Genomic DNA, 19,436 nt, shown 5'->3' with positions numbered 1-19,436 from the left:
GCTGGGCAGGTCAATTGGGAAACCACCCCAGCTCATTTTTCAATCATTTTTCCATTAGCTTGGGCTGGTCCTGAAGCTCTCCATCCCACTCACATGTGACCTATACGACCTAGTACAGGTCAAAAGCCATGTAAAGAAAACACATTGGTACTCTTCACTCATGTGTCAAGTGGGGGAGGGAGAGGAAACCGGGCAAGGGTACTGTAAATGGAAACATAATATGAACTCCCACTTAGAGGATCAAATTAGGTTTGGTCAGTTCCCCAGTGCCACTAAATGGAAAAGAAACTATAGTCACCCGGAAGTTTAAAGCTGCTACTTTGCTCCATTCCAACTCTAAGCATACATATTATGTAATATTCTGATCCCCCTAAAGTCTGAAATTCTAGAAATCATATTGTCTTCATGTTAGCTAGACTCAGAAAAAGCAGCAAAATATGAAAAAAGCTATGCACTCATAAAGCTTGCTGTTGTTCTTTTGTCACTGTAGCAAATAAACAGCCATAATATGTAGTACAATAAACTTAAAAACACCCCACTATGCAACACTATTAAGTGAAACGCAATGCTAACATGCAAATTGCAACGTCATAGGAATAGATCTGCAAAGCAACCAATTGTATTAAAAACTATGCATATATCCCGATCAAAAGAGCCAACAAGTTTTAACTGATGATATTCTTTCTGGGAGAGAAGAATGGGAGTTAAATTTATGCCAGTCTGGTTAATTACTTTAAATAAAGGTAGGCAAAGTGGGGCTCTCCAAAACTGCTAACATGGCTTAGTTCAGAGCTGCAGAAAAATTTCATTTAGGATTTTCTGAATAGTATAGAATCATAGAAGATTACGGTTGGAAGACACCTCAGGAGGTTATCTAGTAGAGAGAGAAATAAACATGCATAACTACCAAATGAATGAGTCACCATAAAGAATGTCAGAACTACACTGGATGGCAGCACAGAACTAGCACAATGCTAGCAAAAGAAGGTAGCACAAACATATAGTTATGACAGACAGCATTCATCTGTAGTGACTCTACCCCACTCGACAAATACTTGTTTAGCCACAGCTGCTCCGAACTGTTATACTTATTATTTCTATTAGGCAGCACCTAAATGCCACAAAGAGAATGGGATTCCCATTGTGCTGGACAAACACATGGGTCTTGTCTTCACTGTCACAGTTGGCTTGAAATAGTGCACTCGAGTTACTGCACCTCGAGTTAACCTAGCTTGAGTGAGAAGCTACCAAACTTCCAACCAAACTTCAAAATAACACTCGAGCTACAGAGTGATTTGATTAGCTGCTGACGAGATGTTGTAACTTGAGATACTGCATCCCTACTGCATTACAAAGCACCTGCATCACTGGAGATTCCATCCACCCCACCCCCACAGACTAGCTAGCTGGATCTTAAAGCACCACTTAACTCTAGCTACAGAATTTTGTGGGTGGATGGGAATCGAGTTATGGATAACATTCAAGTTATAACTAGACCTAACTATGCTGTGAAGAAATGCCCAAAGACACAGACCCAGATCCAACATGCTTACTGCTAATTAAAAAGGACAAAAAATAGACAAAGGGTGTGAGAAAGAGATCCAGTGAAACAGGCAAAGCGATCATGGTAATGGCAGGGACAAATTTTTATTCCAGTAATTTTCCAAACTGGGTTTGATGGGTTTTTATTTTGTTTTGTTTGAGGGGTGGGTAAGAGATGTTGGGATGAAAGGTAGTAGGTACAGGGTTGGTAGTTTTTTTGTTTGTTTGTTTAAAGATGTTTAACTCCTTAGGTCAAAGTCCATGTGTCCATACATGCTTGGTACAGCACAACAATAACTTTATTAATAACTCTTGCCAATACAATTTCTTTTTAAAAAAAGCTTCTGTATTTAAAAGTTTTCAGCCACTGCCTCCTTACTTTTACAATTGTTTTAACCCTTCATTTATTTTACTTACTTTCATTTCCTACACTGGCCTATTTTCTGGTTTTTGTTTTAATTCTTGCCTATTAATTTTTCACTCTGCTTATTTCTAGATTTATTTGGTCTTAAACCTTGCTTATCTTTTATCTTTGCTTTTATACTTTTAATTTTCCAGTTTTATTCTTAACTTCTTTTTGAAAATCTATTTCCTGGCCATTACACATTCACCTCTTGATTTACACTCATTACAATCTGATATTGATTATTACAATGTGGAGGCAACACCACAATAGTTAAGATCTTATCTACACTAAGGCCCAGTCTACACTAAAAATTAGGTTAGCATAACTACGTCACTCAGGGATATGAAAAATCCACACCCCTGTGCAGCGTAGTTAAGCAAAACCAAGTCCCTGTGTAGACAGCGTTAGGTCCATGGGAGATGGATTACCTACGTCCGATGGGAGAATCCTTCCCAGCAGCATAGGCTGTATATGCACTGAGGTGCTACAGCAACGCAGCTGTGCCTCTATAGCATTTTAAGCATGGACAAGCTACTCTTGGGGGGATTCTGTGTGACTGTGTGCCCGCAGAAAATGCCCTTCTGCAGATTTCCTGTGTTTCCCTGCAGAAAATGGGGGAAGCTGCGCAGGGGGAGGGGAGGTAGATCATGGGCACAGTTTTTGGGACGGGGGATTGCCCCCTCCAAACAGAGCTGAGGCATTGGGGGGGGGGGTTACACGCCACTGCACCCCTGGTTGTACAAGCGCAGAGCTGCCCAGCTGAAGGAAGCTGTCTCAGCTCTGCTGACTCTGCAGCTGAACGCCTCCTGGGTCCTAGTGCCAGTCATGCTCCCCTTTTGTGTGCTGGGAGCCTTCCTGTTTTCTATTCTGTGCAACTGTGAGTGCCCGCAGTGGGGCTGGGTAAGGAGGGGTCAGGGAAATGAGAAGTGAGGGGGTGGGGAGAAGAGGCAGTAGGGAAGGAAGGGGGGTGGAATAGGGCAGGGGGAGGTGAATGGAGAAGAAAAGGGTATAGGGGAATCGTGGGAGCCCGGCAGGCAGCGTCCCCTCGGCAGCAGCTGGGGCTCCCCCGTTAAGCAGGCCCATCGAACCCTCACCCTGACAAGCCCTATCCCTCTACACCTGGACCCCTCCAACAAACCCCCCATAACCAGACCCTCACCCCACTGATCCCCAACCAGCTGCACCCGGACCCCTCCACTGAGCCCCCCAGACCGCTCCCGCCAAGTCCCACCTCCCCATACCCTCTGTGCATCCAGATCTCCCACTGAGCCACCTGCACCCAGACTGCCCCACACAGAAACCTCTCACCCCACATCTGGATCCACACTAAGCCCCTCCACACTTGGATCCTCCTGGGCTGAGCCAGCCTGCCCACCCACACCTGGTGCAGAGGGCCAGGACCCCGGGGTGTTTCTGGGGCAGGCCCACCCCTTGCATTGTATCAGGGTCAGGTCCAGCCTCACTGCTGAGTCCCTGTACTGGGGGAGGTGGGGTCTTCAGGGTGATCTCCCACCTCAATGCAGCCAGTGGCATGTGCTCCCCACTGCTATGCTGGAGCCACATTTATTTACTGACAAATAAAATTTGCAGAATTTTAAAATATTGTGCACATAATTTTTAATTTTTTGGTGCAGAATTCCCTCATCAATTAAGCATCCACAGCTGGCCAGTGTCAGCTGAGTCAAGCTCACGGGGCCCAGGCTGTGGAGCTGTAAAATATCGGGAAATCCTGCAAGACAGAACATTTACACTGCAATTTTACAGCCCTGCAGCCCGAGTCCCACAAGCCCAAGTCGACTGACACGGGCCAGACACAGTGTTTAACTGCTGTGTAGACATATGCCTAGAAAGGTTGGTAGGTATAGTTATATATAAAAAATGCTTCTGCTGATATAGTTTATACCAATCCCCTAAGCAAATTAAGATATATTAGAAAAAACCTTTTTCCCCAGTGTAACTGTGTCCACACTCAGGCTTTTGCTGATATAAAAATGTTGCCAAAAAACACCCCACCTCAACGTAACCAACACTGGCAGAAGTTTCTAGTGTTGACCTTGCCTAAGGATGAGATAAGCTTACTGTTTAACAGTTGATTTTCCTAAGTGCTCTACAATTCACAAGCACACAAATTGTTTTGAAGATTGCTGTGCTTAATAGGGGTCTGAGAGTAGGGTTACTGGGCCAAATTTGGGGCCATTTAACCCAGGGGCTCCTAAGATCCAGCATCCTGAAATAAAGAACCTGACAGTAACATTTTCTGGGTTCCTATATTTTTTGCACGTACTGTAGGCTCAAAATATTGCACTGATCCACCCCAAACTGGTATCACCTGATTAGGTCTGAACTCAGCTAGCATCCAGCACCTATACTAGCACTTTGGTGAAGTAATTTTTAAAAAGTTAAGTGTTTAATTTAGGTCTATAAATTGGCTTGAGCCTGGGTGAGAGAGACATCAATTTGTACATGTAGTGCAAGAATGTTGCTCTGAAATGAGCAAGTGTGTTTACAGGCACATCTGCTGTCTGTCGCTGGGTAGCTCAGGGCAACATGCCATAGCCATTGAACACGAGCAACTCCCAAAAACTGTGATTTTGAGTCCTGCCCTCAACAGATTTCTGAGAATGTCTGCTGTGCACTCTACCATTCTCTGCCCACAATCTGCTTTGGGTGAGGGGCTGCACAGGGGCTCCACTTTTGGAAGTTTTGCCCTGAAAGAAGAGCCTTTTGTTTAAGAGTGGATATTTCAAAGTGCTTTAAAATCTATGGTGATACTCGGATTGTGTTGAAAAGTGCTATGCCAGGGCACAGAGCAAGTAGTGTGCATTTGGGGTCACTGGTCAACGAGTTCCTCAGATACAGCTCCTCCAATACAAAGCTATTTTTTACAATCAAAGTACTCTAAATCCCACATGCACAGGGAAATGGTCTCGAAAACTGGAGTACCACAGCAGGGTTTCAGACAGACTTTGGGAAAGGGGGAAGAGCACAGCCTTTGGGATGAATGGACCACTTCATATCTCTGCAATCCTCCTATGGTATAGGAGCCCTTCATCCTACACTAGCCCTCGAAGTAGATTAAGGAGCATGGCATTCACCTCTGCCTCCACTTGGTAGCTATACCCTCACAGCCCAATTGCCTCTTTCTTCCCTTCCGATAACCCCTCCAACCGTATTTGGGCCATGTAGGGAACAGGGGGAGAAGAGACCTGGTAGTTGAGTGGTGGTGAGGAAGACCCGTCAATCCTCCCTCTCCCTACAGGTTTCCCTCAGCCATGCCCTCTTACTATCATCACTTCCTCAAAATACAAGGGAAAAGGACTATCCAAAACTTTGTTGTTACACTTGACTAGCAGTGAACCTCATATTTTTCCAGAACACTGAATGTGCATAAACCACTAAAACCAGGAAATAAAGTGCTATGGGAAACATCTAGCACTGAGAGTGTTAGCAGGAGTGTTTGAAGAAGAACAATAGTATACCCTTACATTGAACACAACACAGAAAATGGCAGATTTTTTAAAGGGATTGGTCAGGTTTGGTTTTCTTCCACTACCAATTGCCATCTACAAAGGGGGACAGAGTTAAAGTTCTGTAGAGGGAAGGGCTGTGGACACTATTACCTTAACTTTATTTTCCAGCTTAACTTTATATTATCTGTGTTTAGAGGCTTAAGTATAAGTGCATTTGACATTCTGAAAGGGTTCGAGGCACTGCCGGTCAACCTTATCTCTGCATTAATGAAGATTTTGAGCAGTGAAATTATGTTTTACTTCGGCTTCCTCCCTGTCCTGCCTTCACCCAATTACCTCCAATCCTTCCCCTTCAGTCAAACCCTGTTAAAGATTATGACAAAAGCCTAAACAGTAAGGGAAAATTATGTGTTGCAAATGTAACCTCCAGGTTTTAGGAGAGAAAACAGGTATACTGGGGAACCCTGGCTGTGGCCCTATTCCACACATACTGCTACTGTCTCAACTGGAAGTCTTGGCACCTCTGAGGACTGTGACCTTACTCTGGAAGATGGATGCTGCTGGAACTCCTACCTCACCTAACAGTGGGAAAGTCAGGGGGGTCCCTAGTTCCTCTGCTTTGTCTTGGTCAGGGAGGGCTTGCTCAGGGATCTCAGTGTAAGTAGAATATCCACCATTTACAAATGTTCATGCTTTCATGTTCAGAAGAACCGTAGAACATTAGGATGTCATCACAACATCCTTGTGAAGTAGATGAATTTTTTCCCCACTTGAATTAGGAAAAAAATGAGGCAGGTCAGAACTCAGAAGTTCTTGAATACCAATCCTGTACTCAGACCAACGCACCAAAACTTGTTCAGCGCTCTCAATATTTTCATTTTATTTACTGTAAACTAATTCTATGTCCTACATCAAATCACAATAGTGTCAGAGGCAGTTTCTTCTCCTACTACTCCTTCCATTTCCAGCCAGCTGAGTTGGAACACAATCCAAATATTGCCCATCACCAAATATTGTCTGTTATATTTAGCAAGTACAAGTATACTATGCAGGGACAGGACAGGACAGGACAGAACAGAAGTCAATAGCTGAAAAAAGGATGAGTCCAAGACCACAAAAGGCCATAGAGTCCAAGACCACAAATGAGCTTCTTTGGAACATTTCCCTTCACAAGACATTTGAGGAACAGAAAAAAGGCAAGCTTACTGTATTACCCAAGTTCCAATTAGATTATGAAACTGTAAAAGTGTGCACATTTCAAATGAATGTTCCTAATCTTGATGCGAAGAAATGAAAGTGTCCAAGCATACTGAGAACATCCGCTCTGTTGGTGATGGATCTACAAAACTTGTACAGTTACTTGAAAAGGTGATTACAGCTTCTGGAACCTCAGACAGTGAAAAGCAGAAGTTTCACATTTTTATATACAACCAGATTACCACATGGTAGGATCTGGGTGCAAGGTTTCGCCATCTTTCCATAGAGAGATAAAACAATTATACTGGTGAGTACCAAGAACTAATGAACTCAAACCACCTCTTTTCAGAACCATGTGTGAAACAGTACTGAGAACCTGAGATCCCAAAAGAATGGGAGAAAATGAATTCAAACTCCGGGGAAGGAAAACACATTTATAAGCTACTGCGTGCCCCCCTGTAACAGCACCAGTGTGTGTCATTTTTTGTAGTCCCTCTTACAAATATTCTTTACAACTTGGCATTTCACACGGGTCCCTCGAGTTAGAGTCAAGTCAGAGCCACAACAAGAACAAAGATTCAATGCAGCAGGCAGCTAAAAGGCAAAAATTGCTAACACTCAAGACATGTGATGTGTTGTGGATGTGTACTGTGCTCATGAGTTGTAGTTTGCAATTATTGACTTGAACGCTTCTTGTGTCAGTGATGGTCTAGCAAATGCTCCAAGAGCATATTACAATGGAGTATGAGTAACTTAATTTTTCATATTTCTCAATTCACCAAATATTATCACAGGGAAGTACAACTTCTTAAAGTCTCTATTGCCACTATATAGTAACCATTATGCAATTATAAAATTCGCAGACATTCTTCATATCACAGACACAAACAGTTTACAACTCTACATTACTAAAAACGTGTCAAAACGCAAATTTAATAATTCATTTGAACTTAAGCCTTAGAGGGGGGAAAAAAGAAAACTTACTTTCTCTGTAGTTACAGTAAGAGACGGAACCAAAGATGGTGAAGACTCAGATTGCTTCTTGTATTTTTGTTTGTGTTTGTCTTTTTCTTTATATTTCTAAAAAACATGAAAGCAAAATATAACCCAAGTTCAGGTTCATCTTCAACATAATCCATGTTTGACATACATACTACAATTTTCTATTTAAACGTAAAAACAAATTTTGACTATAAAAGTTCTATTCTTGTGGAAGTCAAATATTACTAATATGTCAAATATTAAACTACGCACATTTTGTTCAGCAGAACCATAGTAATGTTTGCATTGAGAAGCAGCATACGCTGAAATTCTTTATTAGTTACAATCAGCATTACTGAATCTATTACAGTTACTAAAATAAAACCGTCTTGCCAAAAATCAAGATCTAGTACCATATTACAGAAAAATTGAATTAAAAAACTATATTGATATCCATTCTGTTTCAAAGTTCTTGTATTTCCACCAGAATTATTGTATTAATGGTGAACATTTTATTTTTCAATGGGTTGCTGCTATAAATCAGTGGTAAGGCAGAATATTAACTAATTTACAAATCTCAGGCTTGCTCTACTACAGGTATCACAAATGACACTTTTACCAAGATGGCCACCTCCAGAAAACTACACTAATGTTATTTATTATAAACTTCAGTCTCAAATAAAGGGATTAGTTCATATACTGAGAGGAAATCATTCTGAACTTTCAATATGTTAAACTGAGCAAAGAGAATATTTCCCTTTTAAAATAGTCTGAAAAACTACTTCTGAAATGTTACTTCTGCAGATTCACATTTGTGGGATTTTTGTGCATCTGTACCATATCTAGTAGAGCAGTACCATATGTATGACCACTCCTTCACAGAAGCAAATGTTTGGACACAAAGTTACAAAAAGTATGCATGGTCCCAACTCCCTTTGGCTAACTGAAAGACTCAGAAGAACTACTTCAAAAAGTAGAGAAGGAAGGTGGGCACTGTGGATCTGCAAAGGCATTATACTCAAGCCATTACCGGTAAGTAACCTTTTTTCTTCTTTTGAGAATTGTCTATGTAGATCCACATGAAGATTAAGTGACTATACAATCCCCAGCAGGAGAGCAAAATACTTGTTTAATAATGGCTGCAGAACTGCTCTTATGGCAACACTGTCAGAATCAGATGTCATATCAAGGGAGTAGTGCATGTAAATAATACAAATATAATTCCAAAAGTCAGTTTCCACATATTTGCCACAGAAGAGCTGTCAGATAAGCATGCCATAAAAGCTGCTTTAGAACTAGCTGAATGGGCTTTTAAACTTCCTTAGTAATGGGTCACCAACTCAGTGAAAAAGTCTACATGCAAAGTCTAATTCATTTTGAAAATATGAGTAAAGCAAACTCCACTCTACACCCATAAACTATAAATAACTTGACTGATTTTCTAAAAAGTTTTATCTTCTCTAAATAACTCAGCACCCTCTTAACATGATGTTTATATTACCTAGCCTCACCAGGAAATGAATATGGTTTAAGAAAAACAGAATTCCAAAACATCTTCAGCATAAATATAGGGCAAAAACATAAAGCCATTTTGTCTTTGTGGAACACAGTATAAACAGCGCCCACAACCATAAAAGCCTGTAGTTTGTTCAGCCCTCCACCGCCCACACGCCCCCCTGCTCCCAGGAAGCTAGTATAGCAACCCAAGATAACATTTAGAAGTGGGCAGTACAGACTGCTCTCCCGAACAGTTAAAAGGTTGTTTCCGTTTGTCTTTCATTTTAATTTCAAGCCACTGAAATGGAAAAAAATATTCTGTCTGCTTGATATGTTCTATTCAGAACTTCTGTACAATGTCTAAGGACAGAGGGATCTGGAAGCTCAGAGTGGAAAGCATAAATAACTAGAGCTGGACAATATTTTTAATAGTTTATTGGTGGATCTAAATCTATGTGAATTTGAGACAAATTCACTCAATAGTTTTGGCCTGACAAAATATTTTTTGGGGATTAGCAGAGGCTCTCTCTTAATCTCTTAAGAGGCCTCTCTCTTAATCGTTAGCCCAGTGGTTAAAGATTTCACATGGGATGTTGGAAACCAGGATTCCATTCCCATCTGTACTTGTTGTGGCATAGGGATTTGAATTTGGCTCTCCCACACTCTGAGTGCCCTAACCACCAGGCTATGGAGTCACTCACTCACACACTCTCTCTCTGGCCCAATGACTATTTATTGTTATTCATAGTACTGTAAAAATTCACTCACCTAGGATGTGGGAGACTCAAGTTTAAGTCCCTGCTCCAATGACGATTTAATTATATATAAAAAGTGCAAATGCTTCCACAGACTAATCCACAGCCTAGTAGCTATGGCACATATTTAACTTCCTTCTCCACACTAGGCAGAAGAGGAAACTGTTTCCAGGTCTCCAACATCCCAGGTGAGTGCTTTACATTGGTATGCTAAGGTTATAAAGTAGGTCACCACCACAACCACTATGCAAAAAAAGGTATTTCAAGTCAAACAAAACATGTTTCATTTAATCTAAAAACAGATTTTTTTGATTTGCTGCATTTTTTGAAATTTTTGGATTCAAATCAATCTAATTTTTTTCTGAACTGCAAGTAACCTGAAAAATCATTTATTCTCCCAGATCTAGAAACTACTCAGTTTATTCTAAGAAATAAAATGTTGATGTGTAATTAAAACAAACTCAAAAATATCCAAAATCAATGTTCATAAAGTAGACAACCCATTGGCCATAGTTCACACAGAAAATCTTTTCCATTTCAAGGAACGCTGGCTTCCTTGTAGGCGCCTTCCTGGATTCTAAAATTATGTCCTGCATCTCCTTGGAGCACTGAACACCTTGTACTCAGAAGTTCCAAGATTTAGACCTTTAGATGAAAGGATTCTGGGTCTGACTGTCAAATCTGACCTCCTTCCTGGGCAGAAGATCTGAAAGCTCAGGATGAAGTACTGAAAATTCCAAAAAAGGTTGCATGAGCTCAAAATACCAGAAGTGACAAGCCCAGTCTGGAGTGATGAGAAGCAAGTGAGCTTTGTCTCCTCTTATCTTCCTCATAACACACAGAAAATGAACCACGAAACGCAAACAGGAAATGATTACTCCAGTACTAAAAAAAGCCATCTGTCAACATGCCAGTATCCTTTCCTGTCCTTTAACAAAAAGTAGACATTTACACGCAGTTTTTTGTAGCAAAAAAAATAAATAAATAAAAAAATCTATGGAGAGATGATTCTCTTCTCCAGAACAGAGTCTGTGCCACTGCTGTCTTCAAGGACCATTTTTGTTGTTCCTCTTTCCATGCTGGAGTCTCAAAGAGTCTGGAGGCAAATTACTTTTCCCTAACAGATGAATATCAGTCTTGTGGATTTGATAACATGCACAGCAGTTCCAAAGACCCATCACCTTCTGATACAAAGGCTGAGAATGAGCACTTATTTCTGTAGCACATGAGTGTGGTACTGTCAGTTAACATCTAGCTACATAACTCTCAATTTTGTGTAAGGAAACACTTCAGAACCCAAAGTATTGCTTGTAATTCTAATATATTTATCTGAAGCATCATCTCCCCAAAAGTCCTCAAAGTTTATCTTTAAACCCAGAGCTTGAAACAGGATTACTTTCAGAGACTGACAAACTCCTTGAAAGCCGTGGGTTTGAACTGACCAATCATCCAACTACAGATATCTATGAGATTCCTAAATTTCTGAAATGAACTGCCTTGACTGCTCCACATTTTGTAAAAACCCTGGGAGCTGTCCAAAAGACAGCGCTTTATAACTATGAATGTTTCTTACACAGAACTAAAAATACTGTTCACTTGCAACTCTGATAGAACAATGGCAATTTAAGCTTGAACATTGAAAGGCCTAAGCCAGTCCTAACAGATAAGGACAGGATAATGGATTCCACCACCATCATAACATAATACTTGAATCTCCAGATATATTTGTTCAACTGTCTCCAATCTAATAAAGCAGGGTGGATAAAAATCAATTATTTTTTTTAAAAAAACAAAAAATCAGATTTTTATTTAAATCGAATTTTTTTGCTAAAATGCTTTTTGAGAAAAAAACATATGTAAAGATAGTTTTAATTAAGATACATTATAGCTCAAAGATATCTCATCATGGAATAGGGATTAAAAATTCTAATTCTATAGTATGAGACAATATATTCATGTAATGTTTAAGAAAAGTTTTGTAAATGAGTTCCAATAGTTCATGGATTAGGGACCCAATCCCTAAACCCATGGATTAGGGGTTCCAGGGACTTCTGTACAGATTATTTAGGTTAATCTTTCTATCTACCCAATGGGACTTAGTGCTCAGTCTAGAAGATATCATCAGAAATGTTTAGTTTTGCAAGAACTGGCCTAATCTGATGACAGTTTGTGAACAAAATTGTGAAAAGATAGATGGCACTGTCACAGCCAAAGTTCTCAACATTGGGCTTAAGAGAAATGCTGAACACATGCTGAGTACCCTGAAGCTTATTTCTGTAGCCTTGAACAAAATGCAGGGAAATAGCTGTTTTATTGCTGATGCTGTTGAAATTTGAAAGGAACTGAGTGAGATCTTAAAAAGAGAAATATGCAACGACAGAGTTAAATTACAAGCATTATCTCCACCTCATTTTCTTGTAAATATTCTCAATACTCAGTACGAGGGTCAAACCTTAACTGCTGAAGAAGAGGAGTTGGCTATGACATGGACATCCATCAATCATCACTCCATAATCCCAACTATAATGAACTTCAGAGCTAAGGGTGAACCATTCAAGAAATATATGTTTGCTGCTGATGTTTTAAAGAAAGTCACACCAGTGAACTGGTAGAAATCACTTAAGCACTTGGATTCAGAGACTGTTGAAGTGATAATCTCACTTTTAACAGTAGTACCTTCTTCTGCTGATGTAGAAAGAATATTTTCTTCCTTTGAACTAATTCATTCCAAATTGAGAAATCGTTTGGTACATGAAAAAGCAGGAAAGCTTTTCTTTTCCAGATTATGAACAAACAGGAAAACGAAGGGGAAGATGACTGAGTTAGCTACAGAAGCCAATATTTTAAGTTTCTCGTGTTGACCTGGCTGATAGTGGATTTAATTTATATTTTTTAATATTTAACTATTTTACTTAATAACAATTTTAACACAAACAAACCTGATTTTAAAAAACTTGAATGTTTAACTAAATTCAAAAATTCATATGCTTGTTTTGTTAAAATATTATGTTTGCTGTTGAAGAAAAAAATCCAGAATGCCTAATGTTGTTGTTTTAGTTAAATAAAACAATTTAAATGTCCGTCTGGTGATGTTCTCCTCCTAATACAGCATAGCAAGAAAATCCTCCAAATAGTAATGATTAACCTGTTGAACTGGAGATATTTATGAAGTCATTGGGAGGTGAACTATCTGCTTCTATTACCTTTGGTAAATGAAATAACCAAACAATCATTCATTTTCTGATATAGCTGTAAAACTAATCTGAAAAGTTTTCAAAATAAATCACTTTAAAAATGTATACTATGTACCTTCTAAAAATGAAACGTACATAGATATTAAGGTCAGAAGGGACCATTATGATCATCTAGTTGTGAAGAATATGTATTAAGGTTACAACAACCAACAAGAATGCATTTTATGTAGAAATCCATGATTAAATCAAGTCTTCCTGACTAGTGATTTAAATCAAATCCACATTGTAATAAAGTAATATAGATCTTCTAAGACCATGAAAATAGATCCCTGAAAAAATATAGAGAAGATGGGTTAAGAGGCAGCACCTAGCAGAACGGCATTGCATAGCCCTTCTGGATGACTTTTAGGACCCAACCATCCATAACAATGCCATCTCAGGCTGCCAGGAAATGAATATACCAGTGCTGAAAAGGGAAACAGAAGGGTTCAATACAAATGTTCTGGATCAAGACTCATGTGTTGCATGGAACCAGAACAGAAGTTCACGCAGAAGCCTTCTACCAGTACTTACTCTTCAGTTTCCTACACTGTTGGGGGTAAAGGTCTTCGATAAGCTGACAATTAAGATCAAAGCAGTGACTTTGAAACTTGAAGTCTAGTATCTAAGACTTATAGATTCATAGATATTAAAATATTAGAATAGATACATCCCTAGAGACCTGTATTTGGATCCATGTTCCTTCTTCTAAAGTGGATGATACCTCCCCTGCAGAGAGCCATACGTCTTCCTCCTTTTCAAAGTGGCTGATAGGGCTTGGATGCCTATATATAAACTGATCCCAGCTGGACCAAAGATGATATGCATCCCCTTTATAGCCTCAGGTCTGAACATTTAAGATTCATGAGGTGGACCTCAACTGGGGTTACCAGGTGTCTGGTTTTCAACCGGAATGCCTGGTCAAAAAGGGACTCTGGTGGCTCGGTTGGCACTGCCAACCGGGCCATTAAAAGTCCAGTCAGCAGCGCAGTGGGGGCTGGGACTAAGGCAGGCTCCTTAACTGTCCTGGCTCCATGTGGCGCTCAGAAGCAGCAGTATGTCCCCCCTCCAGCTCTTAGATGTAATGGCAGCCTGGGGGCTCCGCAAGTGGCCCCCGCCCAAAACGCCAACTCCACAGCTCCCACTGACTGGGAAGCATGGCCAATGGGAGCTGCAGGGGCTGTGACTGGGGCAGCGTGCAGAGCTGCCTGGCCATCCCTCCATGTAGGAGCCAGAGGGGGGACATGTTGCTGCTTTCAGGAGGCGCCTTAAGTAAGTGCCGCTGGGAGCCTGTACCCCTGGCCTCCCCCCACACCCCAACCCTCTGCCTCAGCCCGGAGCCCCCTCCCATACTCCGAACCCCTCTGCTCCATTCTCCAACCCAAAGCCCCCTCCTGCATCCCAAACCCCTCATCCCCGGTCCCACCCCAGAGCCCGCACCTCCAGCCGGAGCCTTCACCCCCTCCCACATCCCAACTCACTGCCTCAGCCTGAAGCCCCCTCCTATACCCTAAACTCCTCATTTCTGGCCCCATCCCGGAGCCCACACCCGCACCAGAGCCCTCACCCCTCCCGCACCCAAACCCTCTGAGCCAGCATGGTGAAAATGAGTGAACGAGTGAGGGTGAGGAGAACGAGCGACAGAGGGAGAGGGATGCAGTGCGGTGGGCAGGGCCTCCGAGAAGGAGTGGAGCCTCAGAGAAGGGGAAGGGCAGGCGTCAGGGCAAGGGTGTTCAGTTTTGTATGAGTAGAAAGTTGGGAATCCTAACCTCAACTGCTCCTAACCAGCACAGCCATTTTAGATAGCTGTGGACTTGACACCGGCAACTATATATCCCATAAATGGAAATCTGTAGAGACAATTTTCAAAAGGAGAATACATTGATAATCGCATTTAAACAGATATGCAATGAAGCTTGTGATAATGGGAAAATATTTATAGTGGAAAGACCATATGGTAGGAAAACATTTATGATACTGATATTAAATATATTTTGCACACATATACATATGCATACACACAAGAACAAGCAAACCTTAATCTAGGATATAGCTAAACTACAACTAGCATAACCAGAGATTCATATTTCATAGCTATGATTAATCAGAAAGCTTTATTCCACATTTGGGAGCTCAAGTGCACCTGTCTTTTTTTTTTTTTAAAGTTATATAACACCTATTTTAATTACAATAATTTCAGGCTGCAGGACAAGAAAACAGACAGCAGTATATCATTTTGGAATACAGAAGCAACTACTATTCCACACACTGTCCTCTATGAAGGAAAAAATGAGAAGACAAGTCATACTTCTATTACTTCACAAAGGCCAAAGATTTAATGTTATTAAATTATACACTTTTATGAGTTATCGATGGGTAAAAATTCTTCAGTTCATTTGACTGAACTGCATGCTGTGCGATCTAGATTATTTCAGGGGATCAAAAGTGTTCATCACTTGTTTTCTTTCATACACTTACAGATGTAGCAAAATGTCTACCATTAGCTACCAGGAGAAAAATGTCACCTCCTATGTAAAATAAGCCCAGAAGTCTATTTCATAGCTGTCACTTTATGTCTAGGAAAATGCTTACAGGACAGTCAACCAAATTTTAGAAGACCTAAATGTAGGACATCTTTCTTCTGGTCACAGAAATCCTGGGGCCAAAAAGTATTCTAGAATTCCAGGATGAAGTGGTAAGGAATAGGGGGGACTGACCTAACACATGTGGGAGAGTTTTGTAGGACTGTCCAACCGGGAAATCATGACTGGAGTGTGTAGGGTTGGGCATTTGTCCAGTCAAAAAAGAATTGATCAACTGATCTGTCAAATAATGCCCAAAATAGTAAAATATCTTAAAGCACCAATTTATTAGAACAACAAAGTAAGACTTTGTGGTCTCCAATAGGCTTAGCCTTAAATAGATACTTATGCCTAATTACAAAACACACATTACTTAAATGAGTTATTTTAACTCAGAACAATGCAAAACAATTAAATTAAGTTCTAAAACATGAAAGAATAAGTAGAGATTACTTACTGTAACTGGAGGTTCTTCAAGATGTGTGGTCCCTATCTGGATTCCAAATGCATGTGCACATGCATACCATGCACCAGAGCCGCAAATGTTCATAATAGTGTCCGTTGACACGCATGTGTATCATGCATCAACCACACGGTGGGTCCGAGGCTTTAAGAGGCTGTGCGGGTCGACACCACTCTAGTTCCCTCACACCAAGAATCAAAGTAGCCCAGAGCAGAGGGGATGGAGGGTGGGATTGGAATGCAGATAGAGACCACACACCTCAAAAAACTCCAGTTACAGTAAGTAACCTCCACCACTTCTTCAAATGATGGTTCCTATGTGGATTCCAAACACGGGGAGAGTAGCAAGCAGTGCTCAGCGCAGCAGTGGGTGCAAGGGATCTTAAGAGGACACAGTTTGCAGTACAGCTCAACCGACTGCTGCATCAGTCACCAATGCAAGGGCAATGGCTGGAGAAGGTGTGGACAGAGCACAAAGTGGCTGTCCAACAAATATCCTGCCATGGAACATCTACAAGGAAAGCAGACTGTATATGCATGCATGGAGTGGGCTGTGACACCTGGGAGAGAGAGACAAACATGAGAGAGTGCATAGCATTCCGTGATACAACGGGAGATCCAGCTGGAGAGGCGTTGCGAGGAGAGGCCGCGACCCCAGGAGTGCTCAGCAATGGCGATGAAGAGCCAGGGTACACCCAAGAGGCATGAGTACACTGGAGATAAAAGACTAGCACTTGGCGGACATCAAGGGAGTGGCATGTTTGGCTCCCTGAAGGAGGCATACGGTTTAGGGTAGAAGACTGGGAGGTGTATGCACTGGTTAAGGTGAAAGGGAGAGGCCACCTTGGGGAGGAATTTGGGATGAAGCCGCAAAGAGACCTTATCTTTCTGGAAGATGGTGAAAGGCAGGTCTGTGATCATGGCTGCCAGTTCACTAACGTGCTGTCAGGAGGTGATAGCCAACAGGAGGATCATCCTCATGGAAAAATTGGTGAGGGAGCAGACCATGGAGGGCTCAAAGGACGACTTGGAGAGGACAAGATTCAGTTCCCAAGAGGCAGTAGTCTTCCGCATGGAGGGGAAGACACTGAGAAGGCTGTGAAGAAAGCTGGCAGTAGTTGGGTGGGTAAAGAAGGAAACGTCATCCACAGGGAGAAGGAAGGCACTGAGTGCCACTAAGTGGATACGGATGGAGAAGTGGGCAAGGCCCAACTAGTGGAAGTGGAGGAGGTAGTCCAGGAGGACGAGGATGGACAAGGAGTCCAGGGGATGTTGGCGACAGTGTGAAGAGGTGCCACTTAGCCTGGTAACATTCCCAAATGGACTGGCGCCTGCTATGAATGAGCATGTCACACACGGGGGTGAAGCACACTGTCTACATGTGAGACCCCCACCCTCTCCAGGCCATGAGATGGAACTTGCAGGTGAATTTGTTCAACAACCGGAGGTCTAGAATGAGGCGAAGGCCACTTCCTTTCTTTGACACGAGGAGATAAGGGGAGTAGAAACCACGAACAGAGAATGTGTTCTATGGTGCCCTTGTGGAGTAGGGCAGTTGCTTCCTCTCACAGGAGGTGCTATTGGGAAGGATCTGGAGGGTGCCAGTGGTAGGGCTGGAAGGAGGGAAGGAGAGGACTTCAATGAGGTGCCCCTGGTGAACAATGTCCAGCACCCAACAATCAGTGGTGATCCTGCCCCAGTGGTAGGCAAAGAGGGCAAGACAACCCCTGAAGACGATCTGTGGTGTATCCGGAGAGATGGATGGGGCTTTGCGGGTTTTCGAGGAAGGAGTCAAAAGGACAGCTTAGTCAGATGTTGTGGAAAGGTGGAGGCAGTGGAGGTAGCAGTAGAATAGTAGTGGGGCCGCTGAGAGCACGGCTGGCAGCAGGATGGTTCAGGCAACTGTTGGGGGAAGGGCTGGTAGGTAGCACAGGGGCGGGGCCAGAAAGACAACTGTTGCTATCTGCAGACAGGAGCCGGGGCATAGATGCCCAGTGACCACAGGGTGGCATAGGAAGCCTTGAGGAAGTGAAGGGACTCATCCATCTTGTCACTTAACAACTTATGGTTGTCAAAAGGGAGGTCCTGGAGGATAGTCTGGACCTCCTTTGGAAACCCACTAAACTACAGCCAAGAGTCATGGCGGAGCACTACCCCTGATGCTACATAGCAGGATGCAGTGTCAGCAGCATCAACTGCAGCCTGGAAAGCCACCTTGGCAACCAACTTGCCTTGGTACAGAAAGTCTTGAAAGTCCTGTTGCTTCTCTAGAGGAAGGAAGGCTTGAAGTCCACTACACGGAGTAGGAAAGGAAGTCATACTTGGCCAAGATGCCCTGGTAGCTAGCAATGAGGAACTGCAGGCCCGCAGATGAATAGACTGTGTGTCCTAGAAGATCCAGCTTCTTCACAGCCCGCTCAGGTGGTGTGAACTTGAAATGTTGTTGACTGGCGCGCTCGGTGTCCGTGTGTACAAGGCAGTGGGTGTGTAAATAGAAAGTTCATACCACTGGATGCTACATAATGGCATTCTGCCTGCTTCAGGGTAGGGGCACAGGAGGCCAGGGTGTACCAGTGCCAGACAGCATGAGCAAGTTGGCTTTGTGGCTCAGTAGGACAGTATGGGAGGGTGCCAGGGGTTGTATAATGCCCAGGAATTGATTCTGGGGGGTCCATGGGAAGACTGAGAGCCGCAGCCACATGGCGAAGTAATCCATGGTACTGGACATGGTCACTGGCAGGGGAAAGAGCAGGGGGAATAAGCGCATTGTTCGGTGATGAAGAGGCACCAGAGGGGACTGGGGGTGCCACCAGTGCCGATGGTGTCAACAGAGCAGGGGCATCCTGAGGCTCCTCATAAGATGGCCAGTGATGTGGGCATGGTTGTACCCCACATTCACAGTAGTAGGCCAGTAGGGCCAGGCATAGGGATCAATGGGCATCGGCGTCGTCCATAGGTAGCGGAACCACGGGTCGGCCAACAGACTGTACGCCGATAGGTAAGGTCAGTGCCAAGTGTCTGGGCTGTAGGACCAAGCAGGCGAGAAGGTTGGGTCTGGCTTGGAGGACCACTCTGAGTCAGAAGATGGGTCTGGCAGGAGTGGGACCATCCGTGCCATCGGTAGAGCAGGATGGTCCACGAGGAGAAGAGGTTCATCCATCGGGGGTGCCAGTGGAGAAGGTCAGAGCAAAGCAGGATGCTGGTGGAGCAGGAGGAGCTCATATACCAGAGACCGAAGTCTCAAAGTAGGTGGAGAACCGGAGCACCAAGGAGAGCCAGCATATGACAGGAGGAGCTCACCATCAGCATAA

At 42.8% G+C, this 19,436-nt stretch overlaps 1 protein-coding gene across 10 annotated transcripts in view; it reads right to left on the bottom strand.

The window, feature by feature from the left end:
• The window catches only part of MLLT10 (MLLT10 histone lysine methyltransferase DOT1L cofactor), a 225,128-nt gene that overhangs the window by 97,193 nt on the left and 108,499 nt on the right, over nt 1–19,436 (bottom strand). For all 10 annotated transcript variants that reach the window (XM_073334208.1, XM_073334203.2, XM_073334205.2 and 7 more), the window contains one exon: nt 7,600–7,695. In XM_073334208.1, the coding sequence (XP_073190309.1) occupies nt 7,600–7,695 (96 nt within the window). The remainder of the gene's footprint in view (nt 1–7,599; nt 7,696–19,436) is intronic.

The sequence above is a fragment of the Lepidochelys kempii genome, chromosome 2, assembly GCF_965140285.1.
Source record: "Lepidochelys kempii isolate rLepKem1 chromosome 2, rLepKem1.hap1, whole genome shotgun sequence".
Taxonomy (NCBI): Eukaryota; Metazoa; Chordata; order Testudines; family Cheloniidae; genus Lepidochelys; species Lepidochelys kempii.
This window is presented reverse-complemented; position numbering and strand designations above follow the sequence as displayed.